This window comes from Hypoxylon fragiforme, assembly GCF_022984875.1.
Source record: "Hypoxylon fragiforme strain CBS 206.31 chromosome Unknown GGS25scaffold_2, whole genome shotgun sequence".
Lineage (NCBI taxonomy): Eukaryota > Fungi > Ascomycota > Sordariomycetes > Xylariales > Hypoxylaceae > Hypoxylon > Hypoxylon fragiforme.
The window spans coordinates 2,024,678-2,042,049 of NW_026054757.1; the positions used below are offsets into that span (position 1 = coordinate 2,024,678).

Here is a 17,372-nt window from a genome sequence, read left to right on the forward strand (position 1 = left end):
ATGTGCTACCTAGGTCCTAGGATGTAGTTATGTAGATTACATTGAATGTTTGTTTTTTTACCACGCTCATACGACCCAAATGAAGAAGTAGAGTTACTCGTAGTACCTATCTAGATTCTACTATCTACTATTAGGTAGTATCTAGTACAGTTAGTACCTAGTAGTAGTAGTACAAGCCCCTCAACAAATCAAAATGGCTACCTACCTAGTACCCCAGTTGTCGGTGAGAAAAAGAAAGCCCCAAGCTAGAACCCATATGGGCTGCTGCCACCACATGCAGCAGACCTCTTAAACCATTTTTACCACTCACCACCTAGAAATATTCTGCCAAAACCCTTACCTCATGAATTCAAAGTCCCCCTCCACCATGGGGACACGAATGGTCTTATGACTATGAACTCGATTCCCGACCGCGACCGTGACTAACGAACGTAACTAACGAACGTAACACTACCCGACTTCTTTTTAAAGGCGTCTACTATAGTTTGATTATAGTTAGATTTGCTATTGTTTTCATTGGCCTCGCCACTTGGACACTTGACCTCTGACCTCCTAAAATATCCCGGACCCTTTTCCTATTCACCTACCTACCCGACTTACCTCCTACCTACCTACTTAATCTACTTATAACATCTGGCTCTCTCTTCCCCACGGTACGCCAATGTTCTGCACAGCATGTCCTTCTTGTCGATCCTAGCCTACTTCCTCGGGGGTTATGCTGCCCTCGTCATTGCTTTGTACATGCTTTCCGTCATCATTCCTATAGCGGGCTTCGTTGCTCGTTCGCTCGCCGCATACATCTCGATAATAATTGCCTCTTTCTACGGCGTTTTGGCGTCGATAGTACTAAGAATCCTTGGTCGCGAACAGATCTCGCAATGGACCACAGCCCGCGCTTTCAAATATGTCATGGCTGTCACCATCGGCGTCACTTTCGAGGTTGACGACCCTAAGCGACATCTCCAAAATATTCGGCCAGCCGTATTCATCGGGAACCACCAGACCGAGTTAGATGTTCTCATGCTTGGATGCATGTTTCCTAAATACTGCAGTGTGACTGCCAAGAAAGCGTTAAAGAACATACCGTTCCTGGGATGGTTCATGGTATTAAGTGGGACTATCTTTATCGACAGAAAAAACACAAAGGACGCAAGAGAGGCGATGGCTGGTGCCGCTGCGGAAATTCAAAAGCGAAGGCAGAGTGTTTATATGTTCCCCGAAGGCACACGTAGTTATGCCAAGGAGCCTGGCCTTCTACCGTTTAAGAAGGGCGCATTCCACCTCGCAGTGCAGGCCGGAGTGCCTATCGTCCCGGTGGTAGTTGCCAACTATTCACATGTACTCCACATCAAGGACTTCATATTTAAATCTGGGAAAATTCCCATCAAAGGTAATATGCTCCTTGTGATCCCTCGTTGGCTTGTAAACTGACATCCTTGTAGTCCTAGATCCGATTTCTACGACGGGACTGAAAGCCGAGGACGTTGACGAACTTACTCGCAGTACTCGAGAGCTCATGCTTAGGGAAATCGTAGCGTTGACGGAGAAAGCTCAGAACAGACCTCTTGCGGTGCCTGCTACGAGTGGTGATGGTGTCGTCCATGCCAGTGGGGTTGACGCAACGTTATCATGACGAGGGGGCACCGCTCGTGAGAGTTTTGTAGTTTAGAGTGTTCATATCTGCTTCATTCCCAACGCAGGAGCTGGTGGCAGATGCTTTCGGGGTTCTGGAAGACATGGCTTAGAGACGAGTGCAAAATGCATTTGATACCCATATAGACTAGATCATGCGGTTGATTGTGCATCTGGGGAGGGTCGTGCTATTGTGTTAGTTACACTGGAGAGGTTCTAACAAGATCAGACATCACACAGCAAACCAGATTTTGAAGGCCTCCAACTTTAGTGTCTGGATGTGTCGTTGGAAGCATTTCGAAGCCTGGAGTCGAAGTGTAGGTTGGGTGGTCACTTGAGAGCATGTTGCATTTGCGTTGTGTTAGACTAAATACCTGGCCTTTGGTACCATTTAGCAGTTCGTTCGCTGCTCGACGAATAAAATACCTGGTTGAAGCATAGTATTAGAAGCAGTGAGCACTAATATGATTGATGTTGCGTACCCCAATGTCTCGGGTCCTTCTAGGCCCCCTTTAGCTTAGCACGTGTGAATCCTTTGTAGCCGCGGCATATTAACATTAACCCGTGTTGAGAAAAAAAGAGTTAGGTACATAAGTAAGGGATTGATTTTGATATCTGATCTAAAAACACGTGCTCTCCCCTTTTCTTTCTACAACTACCTAGGGTATCTCACTTTATGTGTTATGACGTAAGCGGAGCAATCAGTATTAATACATCAATAATTATGTAGCACCTTCTTAGGGCAAGGTACAAGTGAGGCAATCCCGATTCCCGATCAAGCATCCATAACGTTACTTACCTACTAGGTAGTAGGTACCTAGGGCAGGGGAGGTACATACATACATACATACATATATACATACCTACACTAGCTAACCTACACAGTGATAGACCCTGATGGACCGATCCTAGATTTCATCATCAGGAACAAAGAGCTTTAGGGTTCCTTGGCACATCATGTTTTAACGTACATAATCTTGATAGCTTGTCAATCTATTGACCTATAGTAACCCCCACCACGTGGAGACCTTCGTATTATGTATATTAATATCTACCTACATACCTACTAACTACATACTATCATACTATCATACTACCAACTTCACCATCTGTACATCATCATGTATGACGTTTGCTTGATGGTTACTTTACCCCTCCAACTACTTTTCTTTCTCGTGAAATATGTATCAATGAGCAAGGAATTAATCAGAAGGTAGGTAACTGACTTGTTGCCAGGAACCATTCTCAGCTTGGTGAATGTGCGCCATGAAGAAAACATCCCATACACTATAGTGACTATACAGCTTAGGGAGAGCTAAGGATAGCATCTTGTCCAAACAGGGACAAACCTACTGCAGTCTAACATTGGCCCAAGTATGTACTTAGAATATGAGGAGAAATGAGACATCTTGTCGCAAGATGTGCTGCGAGTTATGGAAGATGACGAATCAACTCAACTACTACTACTATCTAGCTGAACTTGGTACAGACCAGTATATCCCGCACGTGTGTACGTATCTTGGTTAATATGACGCCCTCACTACTCCTTCAGCAGGATGCAAAGAGCTGGAATAGGTAGGCTGCCTCCAATGTCTACCTAAGTACCTACCTAGGCAGGTAGGCTGTGAAGCTGCTCCCCGAATCAAATACGCCGGGATAGGTACTACGGGAAAACAAGATCCACCATGGCTCCCTCGCTTTCGCCGAACCTACACATGCCTTCCTTGGAGAAGGTATCCAACTTAGTGACGTCGTGCTCCGTAGCCCCGAGTGAGCATGCTTCCTACAGCTTCCTTCTCAGAGCCCCCCTTTCGTTCCCCCTGGATCCGGGTAGTCTAGAGCATTCCTTTTCCTAGCTACTAGACATGTATCTAGGTAGTCACTAGGTAGCTTTTACCATATATATCGTCGTTCCTCCTCCGTCTCTGGTCCTAAGTTTATTGTCTCTTCTATATACTATCATCCAACTCGAAAGATATACTGTAAATACCTACTCACTTAAAACAACATCTAAACTCATCATCCATCAATATGTCTTACAACAACGACAACAACGACGTGAGTACCGATGACCCCCTATACAAGCATGAGTGTAGCTAATATATGGTATTTTATAGTCCAGCTACGGTGGTAGCGGCAACGACTCGTACGGCCAAAGCGGCGGTCGTTCGGACAACGCTTACGGCTCGAGCAATTCTTCTTCCAACCGTAAAGACAACGACAACGACAACTCGTTCGGCTCGTCTCGTCAAGACAACGAGACTGGCTACGGTTCGTCAACCAAGGCCTACGGCTCCAGCAACAACGACTCCAGCGACAACACCACGTTCGGGTCAAGCAACAGCAACAGCCGCCGAGACAACACCGACTCGTACGGGTCGAACGACAACAACAGCGGCAGCGGTAACACCTACGGGTCTAGCAACAACAACGACAGCAGCTTCGGGTCCGGAGGCAAGACCGATACTTTCGGCTCGTCCCGCGACACCGACAGCTACGGCTCTTCCAACCGCCGTGACAACGACAACAACAACAGCAGCAGCGGAAACACCTATGGTTCTAGCAACAGCAACAGCAACAGCAACGACAACGACAGCTACGGATCGTCCCGCAACACAAGCTCCAACGCGTACGGGTCCAGTGGAAACGACAACGACTCCTACGGGTCTACTACCAAGAGCAACACGTTCGGCAGCTCCAACGACAACGACTCGTACGGCAACAAGAGCAGCTCCGGCAGCTACGGCGACGATGACAACAACAACAACTCCAGCCGCAAGGGCGGAGATAGCTTTGCTGGCAAGGTTTTGGAGAGTATGTTTTATCCCCCCTTTTTGTCCCCCTTTTCTTGGCTTCTGGTACCTATACTAACTCTTTCACCCACAGAGGTCGGTTCAGCTCTCAACAGCGAGCGTGTAGAAGGCAGGGGCCGTGAGAAGCGCGAGGATGCTTCGGGCCGAAATGATGACTACTAGACTGTCAGATAGATAGGGGTGAAGTTAGGTACATATTTGTTGGGTATTGTCGAAGGACGACTTTAGCAAAGGGATAAGTTTTATAATCCAGTCTACTGCCATAGTTGCAAGACGTATATACGTATCTGAATATAATCACTTGGTGTTTATAAGTACCTCATTGTGCCCTTTGAGATGCTCTAAAATCGTGGTAATTAGGGAGTGGATGCCGTAATGCTGTGTGTGCCTACGGTACATAAGTACCTACGTTAATGTACGTCTACAACTCTACGCGGCGTTAAGTCTGTCAAGTACCAGGTACACTGTTGACGTTTACCTTAAGGTACTAACTTCGTTGTCATAATACGTGCTTCTAGGTTATTTAGTCACCTAGGTAAGAAGTAGGTAGCAGTGTCACGATAGCATCAAGAGCAGGTGCTTAGCAGAAATATTTGTTTGTAATTCGTATGCTTGACATGTTATAAATCTTCGATACCCTAACTCTTAACACCCGGCCCTATAAATGCTCCAATCCCAATGTCCTAGGTAGTACCCTCCATCTCTGAATGCCCTCATTTCTTTTGTACATTTGACTCCATCATGCCAAAACACCGTAATGCCCACAGGATTAAACCCAACCACTTCGCCAATAGCCCAGTTACATGGCCCCCCTTTTTTTATTTTGATCCGCTTGCGTCCGATTGCTTCCCAGTCGCCGCCCGCAGGATACATCCTCCAGCCCCCCATCCGAATTTCCTGCCCAAGCCACCGCGAGCCCGCGAGGTCCCATCCTGCAGGTCTGCCTTGCCCCTCAGCCTCACATCTGCTCGGGGGGCATGAGGGCGTTCGCGCGGACCTCAGCCACGCGGAGCGCCGCCTCGAGCTGGTGGTGGGACAACCTGAGCTCGGCGCCGCGCAGCAGGACCTCCCGCGCGTCCGCGAGCGCGAACAGCTGCCGGAACGCGGCCCGCCGCTGGTGGTGGGTCGCGGCCAGCTCGGCGACGCGGGCCCGCACCTCGCGCAGGTGCGGGTGCGGGTGCCCCAGCATGAGCACGACGGGCTCGAGCGCGCGCGCGACGTTCCCGCCCGCGCGCTCGACCGACTCCCGCAGGATGAGGAAGGCCGGGTGGATGTGCAGGGCCGCGAGGGAGGCGTTCTGGGCCATGTGCAGGAAGTCGTCGAAGGTCTCGCTGCGCACGCGCAGGCAGGCGTAGAGCTCGCGCCAGTACTCGGATATCTGGGCGCGCCACTCGAAGACGTCCCGCGCGAAGACGACGTGGGGCTGCTGGGGGCCGGCTAGCTGCGCGGGGTTGTGGAGGACGAGGGCTTGGTTGTCGTCGTTGGCGGCGGCGGGTGGGTTCATCAGTGCATGCGGAGCCTGCACCTGTTGCTGTTGAGGCTGTGCGTGCTGGCCGGGGGCAACGGCAACGTCCTGGGCGTTTGGAATGTTGAGGTCACCAGGTGCGTTGGCGGGTGCGTTGGGGGCGGCGGGAGGGACGTCGGCTATATGAACGTCGGGAACGGCCTGAGCATTGGCGGCGACGGCGGGTACTCCGTTGAGAGCCGCGCGCCGGGCGGCTTCAGCTACCTTCCGCTGCTTCTGGAAGGTTCGCAGGTGTCGCCGCAAGCTCCTTTTGCTCGTGTAGCTGTGGCCGTGGCCATCCAGATCGCAAGCCGGGATGTAGCACCAGAACATGCCATCCCTTTCGATGATGTCCTCATCGAAGCCCTGGCGGTTGTGGGCCCGCATCCCGAGCTGGACGTTTATTCGCTCGAGAACTTGGGCCATCACCTCATCGTCGTCTACCTGGATATCTAGTCTGTGGGCCAGGACTAGACAGATCCGACCAAGATGACTGGTCGCCTGGTGCTCTTGGAAGCTCCGGTAGGTAAACTCCTTCCCGCACTCGGGGCACCGCACGCGTTCCTGCTGAGGCGCTGCATCCATCTTGTCGGTCGATGGATGCTAAAAAAAAGAGAAGGTGATAAAGAAAAGTAGGGGTGTCCAGTGTGTAATTTCTTTATATAGAAGATTGAAAAGGTGTTGGGATTGTGTGTGAGTTAAGGGAGGTTGTGTTGGTGAAGGTGTGGTTGGTGAATGGGCAGTTATTTCTCTTTTGTATGTGTGCAGAGGAAGTGTTGCATCTCTGGGAATGCTGGCAGACTAACTGACTATTTATAGTATTTTCGGTACAGTGTCGAAACAACCGATAATGAGCTGTCTGCAAAGGTACCTGTCTGTTGGCATGATGCTACCGCACTTTTGCCTGAGGGTTCAGGCACGCAATAATTCAGGCACCCACTTGCTCGCTCAGTGGGAGAGGTGGCGCCATCTCACAATACAAGTTGTATAATATACACTGTATCAGATGTCGAGGTTATTTGTACTACGCAAGTGCCCTCTAAATTGCTCATAAAACCTTACGCGGTTATCCAGGTTCGTACTTCGGCTGTGCTTGATCGGGTGTGTTAGGGGGCAACACGATACTTGTCATAGAGATCAACTTACTGATCTATGAGACCCTTGTGCTGAGTTCTTACTGATGATACTGGGTCGAACAGCGATAGCCAAGTATCTTCTTAGATATATAAGGTAGGTGATCATATCTAAGAAACGCCCACATACATGAAATTGATTAGCCTGGGATCCTGTATACGCCTCCGTCTGCTTACCATGAGATGCCTTACATAGACCGTGAGCAAATATCGATAAAGTCAGTATGATACTAGGCACTTACTGAAAACAAATTCTACAATATTGCTCGTATAGGGCTCGTCCGACTAGCACGAAAAATAGCCATACTGTTAAATAGGTAGAGAACTAGAACGGCCGAATTAGAGGAAGCAGGTGGCGGTTATGGCTTTACAAATCAAGCCCCTTATTATTTACACCCAACACCACTCTTAATGATACGAACTTTATTATGCTTCTAAAATATTTTATAAGTAGGCAACTTTCGGCTATTAGGTATGTAGGAAAGGGATTGGGAATGAAACCGTTGGAGTGATATCTACAGCCCTTTTATACTAAGTAGTAATAAGATGCATATTGTTTTACAGATTGTTTTCCAGCATCTGCCAAATATTTGAGTCTAGCCTTATAGTTGATGACATCAACTTGATGCCATTTCTATAAGGGTTTACATCTTATACATGCGTACAAACCTAGGTACCTAAGGTAGGATAAATTTGGTTTGCTATATCGCCAATAAAATGCCTACCTACCTAAGAGAAACGGAACCTGAGATGTTTGTAATGTTAAAATCTCATTAAGGACATACTTACAAGTTACGCACCTTAGGTATTTGCGAATGGCTTCAATCATAGAGTAATCTAATAAAGGGGCCAAGTGGGCCTGGCAGGTACAAAACACAATCGCCACCTAGTATGGCTCATCGCAATGAGCTTGTTGTAATAAGGTGATAACACAATCTTTTTCCTGTTTTGACCTTAATGTTGTAAATCCCTTACTAGTGAAGGCAATGACTCTATAGTTTTACATCTATGTTTGTATTTCATTGATAAGTATATATTCTAGAAAATGATATTGATTGTATTTCGTTCTCATGGTTGATTTCAATTATGAAGTAAGGTACCTAGGTCGATAGCTAGATACGTTACAATGGCGGCGCAGATAGGGGGAATCATGACACTCACTCATATATGCAATTCCTTCTCGCCTATATTCTTGCCTTCTATATTGCAAATGTTGTTACCACCGAAGAAACCATTTGGAAAGAATAGTTGTAATATCTAACTAACATGCTCACTTTCGTAGCCTCCAACTCTCGGTAGACGTTGTTATTTAATGGGGTCCGTCCGGCCCCGAATTCAGCCACACCAACCGCCCGGTTATTTCCTGTGCGCTAGATGATGACTTCGACGGCTAGGTACTGGGTCGAGCTAGACAGACAGCCTGCGGTACAAAAATGTGCGGAAGCGCGAGGCGGACGCCAAGGCGGACTACTTCTACGGGCCTGGAACTCTAGTAACGGGGTGGGAAAGCGAACCAAAAAAAAGTCCGGACCTAGATCTTGACCGTAGTACACCTACCTACACCTTCGGCCGCGACCGTGGCTTCACCTGGAACTTGAACTTCTACAATTAGTCTGTATAATACCTCGGCGAAGATTACGGGGGCCATGTTAGCTAAAAGGGGGCGAGGGGGAAGAATGTACGTATGTGTTGACGCAGTAGAGTGGCGTAGAATGTATGTCTCGGGAAGCTGGCAATTTTTAGCACGTTTCAAAGAAAAACGAACGTCTTGACTGTTTCGTTCCTCAGCATCCTCTGGTTGCAGTGTGATCTCACAACTTCAAGGTTGCTTACTGCTGCTATGTAGGTATGTATGTACCTAGTACTCTAACACATATGTACCGTGTCGTTAGTTGGGGTATTGGAAATACGGTAAGTTTGGCATATAACGTTGGAGGCCAATTGAAACGTAGCCTTTGAACCAATCAAATCTAACTATCAGGTAGTTATTGTATTACTTTTTAATGAGATAACCGTATATTGGCCGTTGAGACCGACGTTGTGGTAGGTACCTAGGTACTTAGGAGGTTAGTTGTGAGAATAGGGGGCGAAATGTGCCCAGGTGCCATCTACTTGGCTTGATTCAACTACAGCATTTGAATGGAAGATATCTTTCGGCTTTGCCGCCAGGTTGCTGTACCTGATCACTCACCTAGGCAACATCCTCACGCTTATGGTGTGTGGCTGTTTAGGTCGTGTACTTCGTAGTCGGTTGTGCTCTAAACACGAGACGCTGCACGTTTGGACCTCCTGAAATCCCACCCATGATCGCGGCCAATCGTGCGCTCATTCTGTACACATTTCCCGAGTTGCTATTAGATCCTCTACTTTCTGTACTTTTTTTTAAAAGAAAAAAAGAAAAAAAGACACTGATCTAGGTGATACAAGACCACAGCATCATCAGTGCGATGTATCGTCTGCCATTCTTTTCCTAAGTCGCAGACTCAGCTGCCTCCATCTTCTCTCTCACTTTGATCCTTCGGATTTCTTACTATTATGTTCGTTCGTTCGTTGGCAGGACCTTCGCTCTTTTTTTTTCTTTATTGCTTTTCTCAGTTCGTTCTTATTTTATTTATGTTTAATTTGTACCAGGTGGTAGGCATTTGCATTGAACATGCACTTTGTGACCTTTTTCCTATTGACAACGGTGTCTACTGTACTTGCCAAAGTCCAATATTTAGTTCGTTACAACCATTCGGTTCATATATAACATAACTAACTTATTGTCTTAAGGGAGTCGCTATAGCAGGAGGAGACTTTGGGTGCCAGATCGACGTAAGGGTTATGTTGAGATCGCGATAACAGTGATCGGCATTGAGAGCTTAGGCTAACGTGTATCAAGGGTTCATGTCCCACAGGCTCGACACAACTTCCACTTGGTAACGATGGGGTTGCGCAAATGAAACACTTTATCGAAAATGACAGCATTAACATCCTGAGGCTACGTATGATCATGACGGCCTGCATCACAATCGCTTTGATGAATACGGCGACTGACAACGCGGTATAGCGGTATCATGGCAGTTTCTTGTGAACAACCAACTTGGCGGAGATCTCGACAAGACCAATTTGGCGAAATACGACCAACTCATGAAGGCCTGTCTTTCAACTGGAGCATACTGTATGATTGACATACACAACTTCGCACGCTGGAATGGTGGCATTATCGGACAGGGCGGTCCAACGGACGCCCAGTTTATCAGCCTTTGGACCCAGTTGGCGTCCAAGTATGCTGACACGGAAAAAGTCGTGTTTGAGCTCATGAACGAACCGCACGACCTTAACATCAAAATCTGGGCGAATACTTGTCAAAAGGCAGTGACAGCAATCCGGGGAGCCGGCGCTGGGGCGCAAATGATTTTACTGCCCGGTAGCTACTTCGATAGTGCGGCGACGCTTCCCGATGATGGAGGTGCGAACCAGTTGTTGGACATCAAAAACCCTGACGGGACTACGGATAACCTGTTGCTTGATATTCATAAGTACTTGGACGAAGATAATTCTGGGACGCATGCGGAATGCACGACAGATAACAGCGATGCGTTCACTGCTCTTGCGCAGTTCCTGAGAGAAAAGGGGCGGAAGGGCTTTATTAGTGAGACTGGAGCATCAACGGATGCCTCTGTAAGTGCTTGGGCTTTTTTTTTTTTTTTTTTTTAATTATTCTTTCAGCACTAATAATTCTCAGTGCCTCACTGCATTTTGTGCCCAAAATAGACTGATTAATGAGCATTCGGATGTCTTCGTGGGCCTAGTTGGTTGGGGTGCTGGCAGCTTCGATACCTCGTACATCCTTAGCTTAACACCATTTAAACAGAACGGGGTTTTGATTGACAACGAAATAATGTCACAATGTCTCGTGGCAACCTGGGCCAATCCCAACGATACGGGAGCGAGCAATTCTGAGCCTTCGATAGGGCTGCCGTCTGTATCACCGACGTCTTCTTTAACCTCCGCCGGCACTGGATCCTCTACGAAAGTCTTGCTTACTGCGGCCACACCTGCAACCACAACTATGCCCAAGGAGTCTGAACAGGCCAAGGTCAACGAGCCAGTAATCACGGTCCAAATCGCGTCTGACATAACCGTACTGAGGACTGAATCAATACCGTCGACGTTGATAACTGCACCGGGCACGCCCGGGGATCGATCATACAGCATCACCTTAGCAAAGTCGACATCGACCACGCAGGCCCCAACTTTAACGCCGAGCGCGACTCCAAGCAGCGGGACATGTTTAGTGAAAAATAGGAGGTTGATATTCTGGATTTGCGTGGTGCTATCATCGGTGTTATAATTCACTGCTATGACCTATAAACGGTCATTGATGTTGTGATATTATTTCGGTATACAGGAACCTGAGGTGCAATTGTATAATATAATTATATAATTACCAGGTTAGAATTTAATGACTTTCCGTGACGAGAAATTAATTGACGATAATTGTAGCGAGGGAGGGAGGGGTGGGATTACGTAAGCAGTCAGATAACATTGAAGTTACAGTTGATAACTAACTAGCTGGCGGGGAGGGCGGGGTGCTATTTGTGATAGCTGAATATAATACTGGGCCCCACTATTATATGGCACCGTAACAACGTCATTGCACAGGAAGCTGCAAGGCACAACGTCCCAGGTTAAGCCTTTGAGATGATCTAAGGCAATCACCATCAATCTATCTCAAGCCTCTATCTTTCCTTTCATTCCTCCCTTCCTGGCCTACTTACCCTATACCTACTACCCTGTAGCCTCTCAGTCACTGCCTTTGCCTTTTGAAATTTTGTTCCAAGCATCAGGCTGTTCCAGTCTCAACATGTCTGATATATCCGAGTCAATCAAGGTCATAAAAGAAGGAGCCAAAGAAGACCGCTTTACCTATCTTACCCTCCTTCATTTCCATGTCACCTCTCCTGAGGTCTTGCCTACATTAAATGAGGTCCTCCAAGATGCCGAGCTCACCCAAGAGATCGGATGGGACCTCGTACAGATGCTCTTGGACATACCAGAGTCGGGCACATGTCTCGAGACCGTAGCTCGGCTGGGAAACCCCCGTGAAGTCGCCATTAAGATCATGGAGGCATTGGAGGGTCTCACCGCAGCTTGGAATAAGGAGTCCGACATTGATAACCCTGGTGATTCCACCATATCAGATAAATTCATTACTTTAATGGGCATGCTCGCTATATCGCATCAGCGTATCAAGACAAAGTACCCCTCGCGCTTTCTTGGCCCCTCTTTGGTCAAGGTGTTTGAGGCATATCAGCCCACCCCCGAAATGACAGCATCCGTCATAAACCTAGTCTACTCCCTCTCAGGTCGCAAGAGGCCACCCTTGCCCTCGCGGAAATCTAGCATCAACGTGGCCAACCCCGATCAGGACGGGGACGATTCTAAAAACGCACCAGACCCAGAGGCCGAGCAGGAGGACCCGACCGAGGAAGCTATGCAGCAAAAACTCCTGCAGTCCTTTGTTACCTGCATCCTACAGCGGTACGTGAACGCGTACGATATGCTCTGGTCACCGCGACTGCTCGAGGTCTACCACCCCGAGAAGACCGTACCCAACAAGACGTCCATTACTAAAGCGTTTCGAAAAGACGGAGATTTGCTAAAAAGGGATGGGGCCGTGGGACATCTTGTAGTAAGTTTGCCTACCTACCTTTTTCATTTTACTGAGTTCTTGACATTAATCGTACCTACCTATGAAGGCTTTGCTACGCGATCTTGGTCTAGATCGATGCCCGCCGGAATTTGTAAAGAGCATCTTTGAAGGCCCAGTACATACAGATCCTCTCGCAGCATTTGACGAGTTCTCTTCTGCTGATGAAATTCACTTATCACCCGGTGGAACGGTATGCCTAATCGCCTACTGGATCTTCTCCAAAGACGTCTTCGAGTCGGACAGCCCCCCTCCCCAGATGCACGTATTTCCAGACCACGCCCTGATGCTCGGCCGTTTTCTTGGCCAAGAAGCACAGTCCGAGATCATGTCCAGTCCAGGCATAGCCGATGCCCTAGTAGCCATCGGCCTCGGACTCGAGCAACGAAAACTAGTAAAGGCCACCACAGAAGAAGCAAACCTCATGGCCTATCACCACAACCTAACGCTCGTCTCCGTATTCCACCCCGACATCCACGTCCGGAACGCCGCCACATCCTACGCCGGCTCCATCCTGCACGCCGAGCCCGACGACCAGATCCGCCTCGACATCCTCGAAGACCTGCTGGAGAACTGCATGTTCGGCTCCCTCAAAGCCTGCGCCGTCACGTGGCTGAAAGAAGAGCTCATCTCCGCCAAGCAAGGCCACCAATCCAGCCAGTTCTCCTCCCCCGACGTCATCGAGCGGCTGCAGTACCTCCTATTCCCAGACATGTTCTTCCTGAACGAGACAAACGCCGACGCGATACTCGAGTTCTGGGCCCAGAACCACCTGTACCTCCTGCAGGTCGCCAATTTCGCCTACCTCCTCTTCCACGGCTTCAAGGAGCTTGTCCCTGTTGGCATGGGCGCAGCGGTTGGCCAGAGATTCGCAGAGCCTCTTGTGGCGGCTGCGGAGAGGCTGCTGAAGGAAGAGGGCGTAGATGCGGAAAACAACATGCAGCTTGGCATACTAGTAGACCGCCTTCGTAGCCTAGATCTATGATAAGGCTGGGGCTTATCAAAGGGGCAGGTTGGTGGGTAGGTAGGTAGGTATGTACCTACCTAATAGGTAACTACCTACTGTAGGAATGAGTACGGCTTGGTGGGTGGGTGGTTGAATCAGGATTAGCTGTGTGGTAAGGGGACATGGCATGTAGATAGGTATGACCTTATGACAAGATGGACCGCTTAAGCCGAGTTCCCATCATCTTCTTTCTATTTTACGCGACGACGAATGAGAAGATTCATAACTTAAGTTGAGATAACCTTGATATGATTCGCATAAACTACCACTGAAGTATGCCAAGGCATGTTGCAAAGTAACGCCCACATACAAGATATCTATTTGGTAGGTACCTATACAAAATCTACATAGATATGTAATCTAACACAAAAATATTTCCAACAATCGCGCTACTCGTTACCATGCAAATCCCATCCATCTCATATGCCAGTCAGTATGTAACACGCCCAACCACAGCCCTCCGCCCTGAATCCAAAAACCACGCCTGATCACAATCACAGCCTTAACCACAACTGTCCACCAGCAGCACGCCTACACGCCCAGCGAGAAGAACAAAGACCAGCCCCAGCCCCATCACGTCGATGTCTGAGTCGAGCCCGAAGGACCGGAAAAGAGGGAGAAAAAAAAAAGAGACATCAGCTTATCTCAACCTCGCTTCCGTCATCCTCCACGTAGACGCCGAACTCGATCTCCAGCAACGCCTTGATGGCCAGCTCAACGTGGTGGAATATGCCCGCGTACCGGGCTGGGAGCCGGACTCGCACCATCTTGAGATCGTCGATGGCCGTCTGCCGGGTGACCAGCACGCTGGGCATGTTGGGGGTTATCGCGCCGTCCCAGACGATGGCTGGGTCGCAGGGGTTCCAGTCCACTGTAGGTGATCCATCGTCAGTAAAGAGAGAAGGAGGGGTCGTCAATCTGAGGTAATGTCGGGGCACTTACTGTAATTAGCAAGCCCGTACAAGGCGTTCTCGGCCACAGGCTCTCCCACCAAGTCACAGAAGTTCTTGAACTGCTCGTGCAAGGTGAGAGGCCCGCCTGCAGAAGCGCCAGCACCGGCGTCGTTCTCCAGACCGAGACCGGGACCGAGACCCTGGGACAGCTCCTGCCGCATCTTCAGGAACCAGAAGTACCAGTATTGCTTCTCGATCGGGGCGCAGGCGTCCAGCAGTCCGGTCGGGGCGAACTCTTCCAGCGCGTGCTCCGACACGTACGTCTTCTTCCAGTAGATGTAAAAGTAGCGCTCCAAGTGCAGGCACTGGAAGTGGTCGAGCTGGCTCAGGTACTGACCTTCGAGAGCGAGGAGGCGCATGAGGGAGCTGCGGAGCCGTTGCAGCTGGGCGGCATCGGGCCGGTGCTCGTCGTCATCGTCACTTGCTGCCGAGTCGGCGTTTTTAGTGGCGGTGGTGGCAGAAGCAGCAGCATCGGTCGCTTGGCGTTGTTGTAGGTAGTGTTGCCAGCGACCGTACTCCTCGCTCAAGCTTTGGTAGAGAGCGCGGCCTCCGGGAGACTGTGGTCGCGTGTAGAGCAGATCCCTGGTGTGCTTCAACATCTGCAAGTCGTCATCCGCCACGGTTTGCTTGTTCTTGTTCGTAGCGGATGCATGTCTGCCAGAGTGGCTGGCAGTCATGGCTACAGGCTATTGAAGATGAGAGGGCACAATCGGGGAGAGGACTTGTAAGCGTGTATAGGTTATACTACCTAGGGCAAGGGATGTACACCTAGGTAGGCGGGTATTCAGAACGATGATAGACTTAGGAGAGTAAGTTGGTAATGGGTTTGGACTGTTGATGGAGTTGAAGTCGAAAAAAAAGAATTGCAAGTTAGAAACTCGATTCAGAGGGGGTCGATGGGTTTATATAGGTAGAGAATTCCTATGGAAGGAAACCACGACTACGACGAGGTGCTGGCCCTTTACATAGACGCAGGAAGCCTCTGACATCTCTGCTCATGAGGGGGTAGCTACCAACCTAGGTATGTCTAAGTTCTACCTACATAGCTAGGTAGCTATGGGCCGTTTTGGTCAAAGAGTGGTAAGCGACGAGTCTACCACTCTGGCCAGAGCGATGGCTTGCGAGGGATTTCGACCGAAACTGGAGCCGCGGTGGCGTACACGGCAAGGCCACTTCTAAACTCTCTATACTCGTCTGGGGCTCGAGCCTTCTCTCTTCTAGAAGGCACCTACCTAACCTAGCTAACATGGGGTCTTTGATACCTATAAGTTTCTGCTATGTGCCTGCGTCCTCTGACATTTCACTTGGGGGACATGTTAGGGCAGGTAAGGTCTAGCCAGTATAGTCGTTCATCGGCACTTCCCATCGTGCCAAAAAAAAAAAAAAAAACTCGCTCAATACTAATGGTTATATAGGGTTTGAAAACTATCTGTTGATGCACTCAAGTCTATCATCTTATGTATGCCCCCAATGCTCTTTCTACTCAAGTTCCTTATGGTTGTGTCTAAAGCTAACTACCATGGATCAAATTTGAACCCAACTCTAGCACACACGAGACTCGAGAGCAACCGCAACTGTAAAGCAACGTGCTGGCCTCGTTTTTTTTATCCTCCAATTTGTTCCCGAGCTGACAACCATCGACGGGTTCCTGGCTTTACAAGGCCAAGACCAAGTTGAACTTTGCACATGCCCAACTTTACCGGTTCATGGCCAATATAGCAGGAAAGCAGAACAGCTTGAGTGCATAATACTTGCCCAATACACTAAAACCCACCTTTAAAGTTATCACATATCAGCTCTTTCGCCAACTTTACCCGGCTTGAGGAGGTCGGTGAGAGCTTCCCATCGTCGTAGACAGGTTGGTTAAACTCTTGAAATTGCTGTGTACCTAATAAGTTTACATTGAGCCTTCATGAACTTGGACCATACCAGGTCGAATCGAAGGACTCACTCGGCAGTACCTCAATTCCTTTTTCCTGGAAAATTTGAGATATTGACATTAAAGAAACACCATACTGCTAATAATGTGTGTTTGAATAGGCAGGTATTAACCAGCTGTCAGCGTTCTCTACAACCATGACGTTGGCGTTGAGTCTTCACACGCCGGGTTTTCACCGAGCCAGCAGTTCGGCATCTCGGGGTTGGTTTGAATTTCCATACAATATCCCCATCCATACATGCCTTGAAATCATCTCTGCTCTTGCGTAAGATGCACAAAAAACACTGTATATTATGGAAAGCCTTAATTTCCTTGTCGCTATTGATCTTCGGTTCCTCTCGGAATCATACTCGAAGTTGAGGTTTATGCTCCATTTTCCTCTCGGCGCGGCTCGCAATTCATACCTAGGTAGGTACAGAACGCTGTCATGGTTCTAACCCAATGGGAATACAACTCGAAGTTATTCCCCTCCTTTTGACAGAACAGCAGGAAGAGCAGGTATGTAGCAGATAGCTGCTCGGAGGCATACGGGTTCTAAGTAGGTAGGTAACACAACGTGCTGTGGCGCTCTTCAGGACCATCTAGGCCGGCGCATCTCCATCGACGCTTACTCATGACACATACATACCATACGCATCTGTGAATGAATTGGGGTTTACACCGTGGGTGGGTTATCCTTCATCTAGATGAGGAGATG

At 48.8% G+C, this 17,372-nt stretch overlaps 6 protein-coding genes across 6 annotated transcripts; 4 read left to right on the top strand and 2 right to left on the bottom strand.

The window, feature by feature from the left end:
• The first annotated feature begins 103 nt into the window (after positions 1-103).
• On the top strand, positions 104-2,083 carry GGS25DRAFT_475878 (acyltransferase-domain-containing protein). The gene is made up of 2 exons (XM_049259743.1): positions 104-1,390; positions 1,443-2,083. The coding sequence occupies exons 1-2, from the start codon at positions 676-678 to the stop codon at positions 1,631-1,633; spliced, it is 906 nt and encodes a 301-aa protein (XP_049120114.1). The 5' UTR covers positions 104-675; the 3' UTR covers positions 1,634-2,083.
• Positions 2,084-3,565: 1,482 nt separating this feature from the next.
• On the top strand, positions 3,566-4,752 carry GGS25DRAFT_475880 (uncharacterized protein). Its single transcript, XM_049259744.1, has 3 exons — positions 3,566-3,690; positions 3,750-4,446; positions 4,519-4,752. Exons 1-3 carry the CDS (start codon positions 3,664-3,666, stop codon positions 4,605-4,607), a joined length of 813 nt encoding a protein of 270 aa, XP_049120115.1. The 5' UTR covers positions 3,566-3,663; the 3' UTR covers positions 4,608-4,752.
• A 651-nt stretch (positions 4,753-5,403) lies between these two features.
• GGS25DRAFT_529212 (uncharacterized protein) lies at positions 5,404-6,534 on the bottom strand (the record flags this gene model as incomplete). Its single annotated transcript, XM_049265259.1, has 1 exon — positions 5,404-6,534. The coding sequence occupies one exon, from the start codon at positions 6,532-6,534 to the stop codon at positions 5,404-5,406; it is 1,131 nt and encodes a 376-aa protein (XP_049120116.1).
• Positions 6,535-9,223: 2,689 nt separating this feature from the next.
• Positions 9,224-11,560, top strand: GGS25DRAFT_475882 (glycoside hydrolase family 5 protein). Its single transcript, XM_049259745.1, has 5 exons — positions 9,224-9,801; positions 9,855-9,896; positions 9,964-10,066; positions 10,132-10,745; positions 10,810-11,560. Exons 1-5 carry the CDS (start codon positions 9,736-9,738, stop codon positions 11,416-11,418), a joined length of 1,434 nt encoding a protein of 477 aa, XP_049120117.1. The 5' UTR covers positions 9,224-9,735; the 3' UTR covers positions 11,419-11,560.
• Positions 11,561-11,681: 121 nt separating this feature from the next.
• Positions 11,682-14,086, top strand: GGS25DRAFT_475886 (DUF1760-domain-containing protein). The gene is made up of 2 exons (XM_049259746.1): positions 11,682-12,759; positions 12,827-14,086. The coding sequence occupies exons 1-2, from the start codon at positions 11,932-11,934 to the stop codon at positions 13,760-13,762; spliced, it is 1,764 nt and encodes a 587-aa protein (XP_049120118.1). The 5' UTR covers positions 11,682-11,931; the 3' UTR covers positions 13,763-14,086.
• Positions 14,087-14,418: 332 nt separating this feature from the next.
• On the bottom strand, positions 14,419-15,701 carry GGS25DRAFT_529214 (uncharacterized protein; the record flags this gene model as incomplete). Its single annotated transcript, XM_049265260.1, has 2 exons — positions 14,726-15,701; positions 14,419-14,654 (listed from the first exon to the last, which is right to left on the bottom strand). The coding sequence occupies exons 1-2, from the start codon at positions 15,411-15,413 to the stop codon at positions 14,419-14,421; spliced, it is 924 nt and encodes a 307-aa protein (XP_049120119.1). The 5' UTR covers positions 15,414-15,701.
• Positions 15,702-17,372: the final 1,671 nt, after the last annotated feature.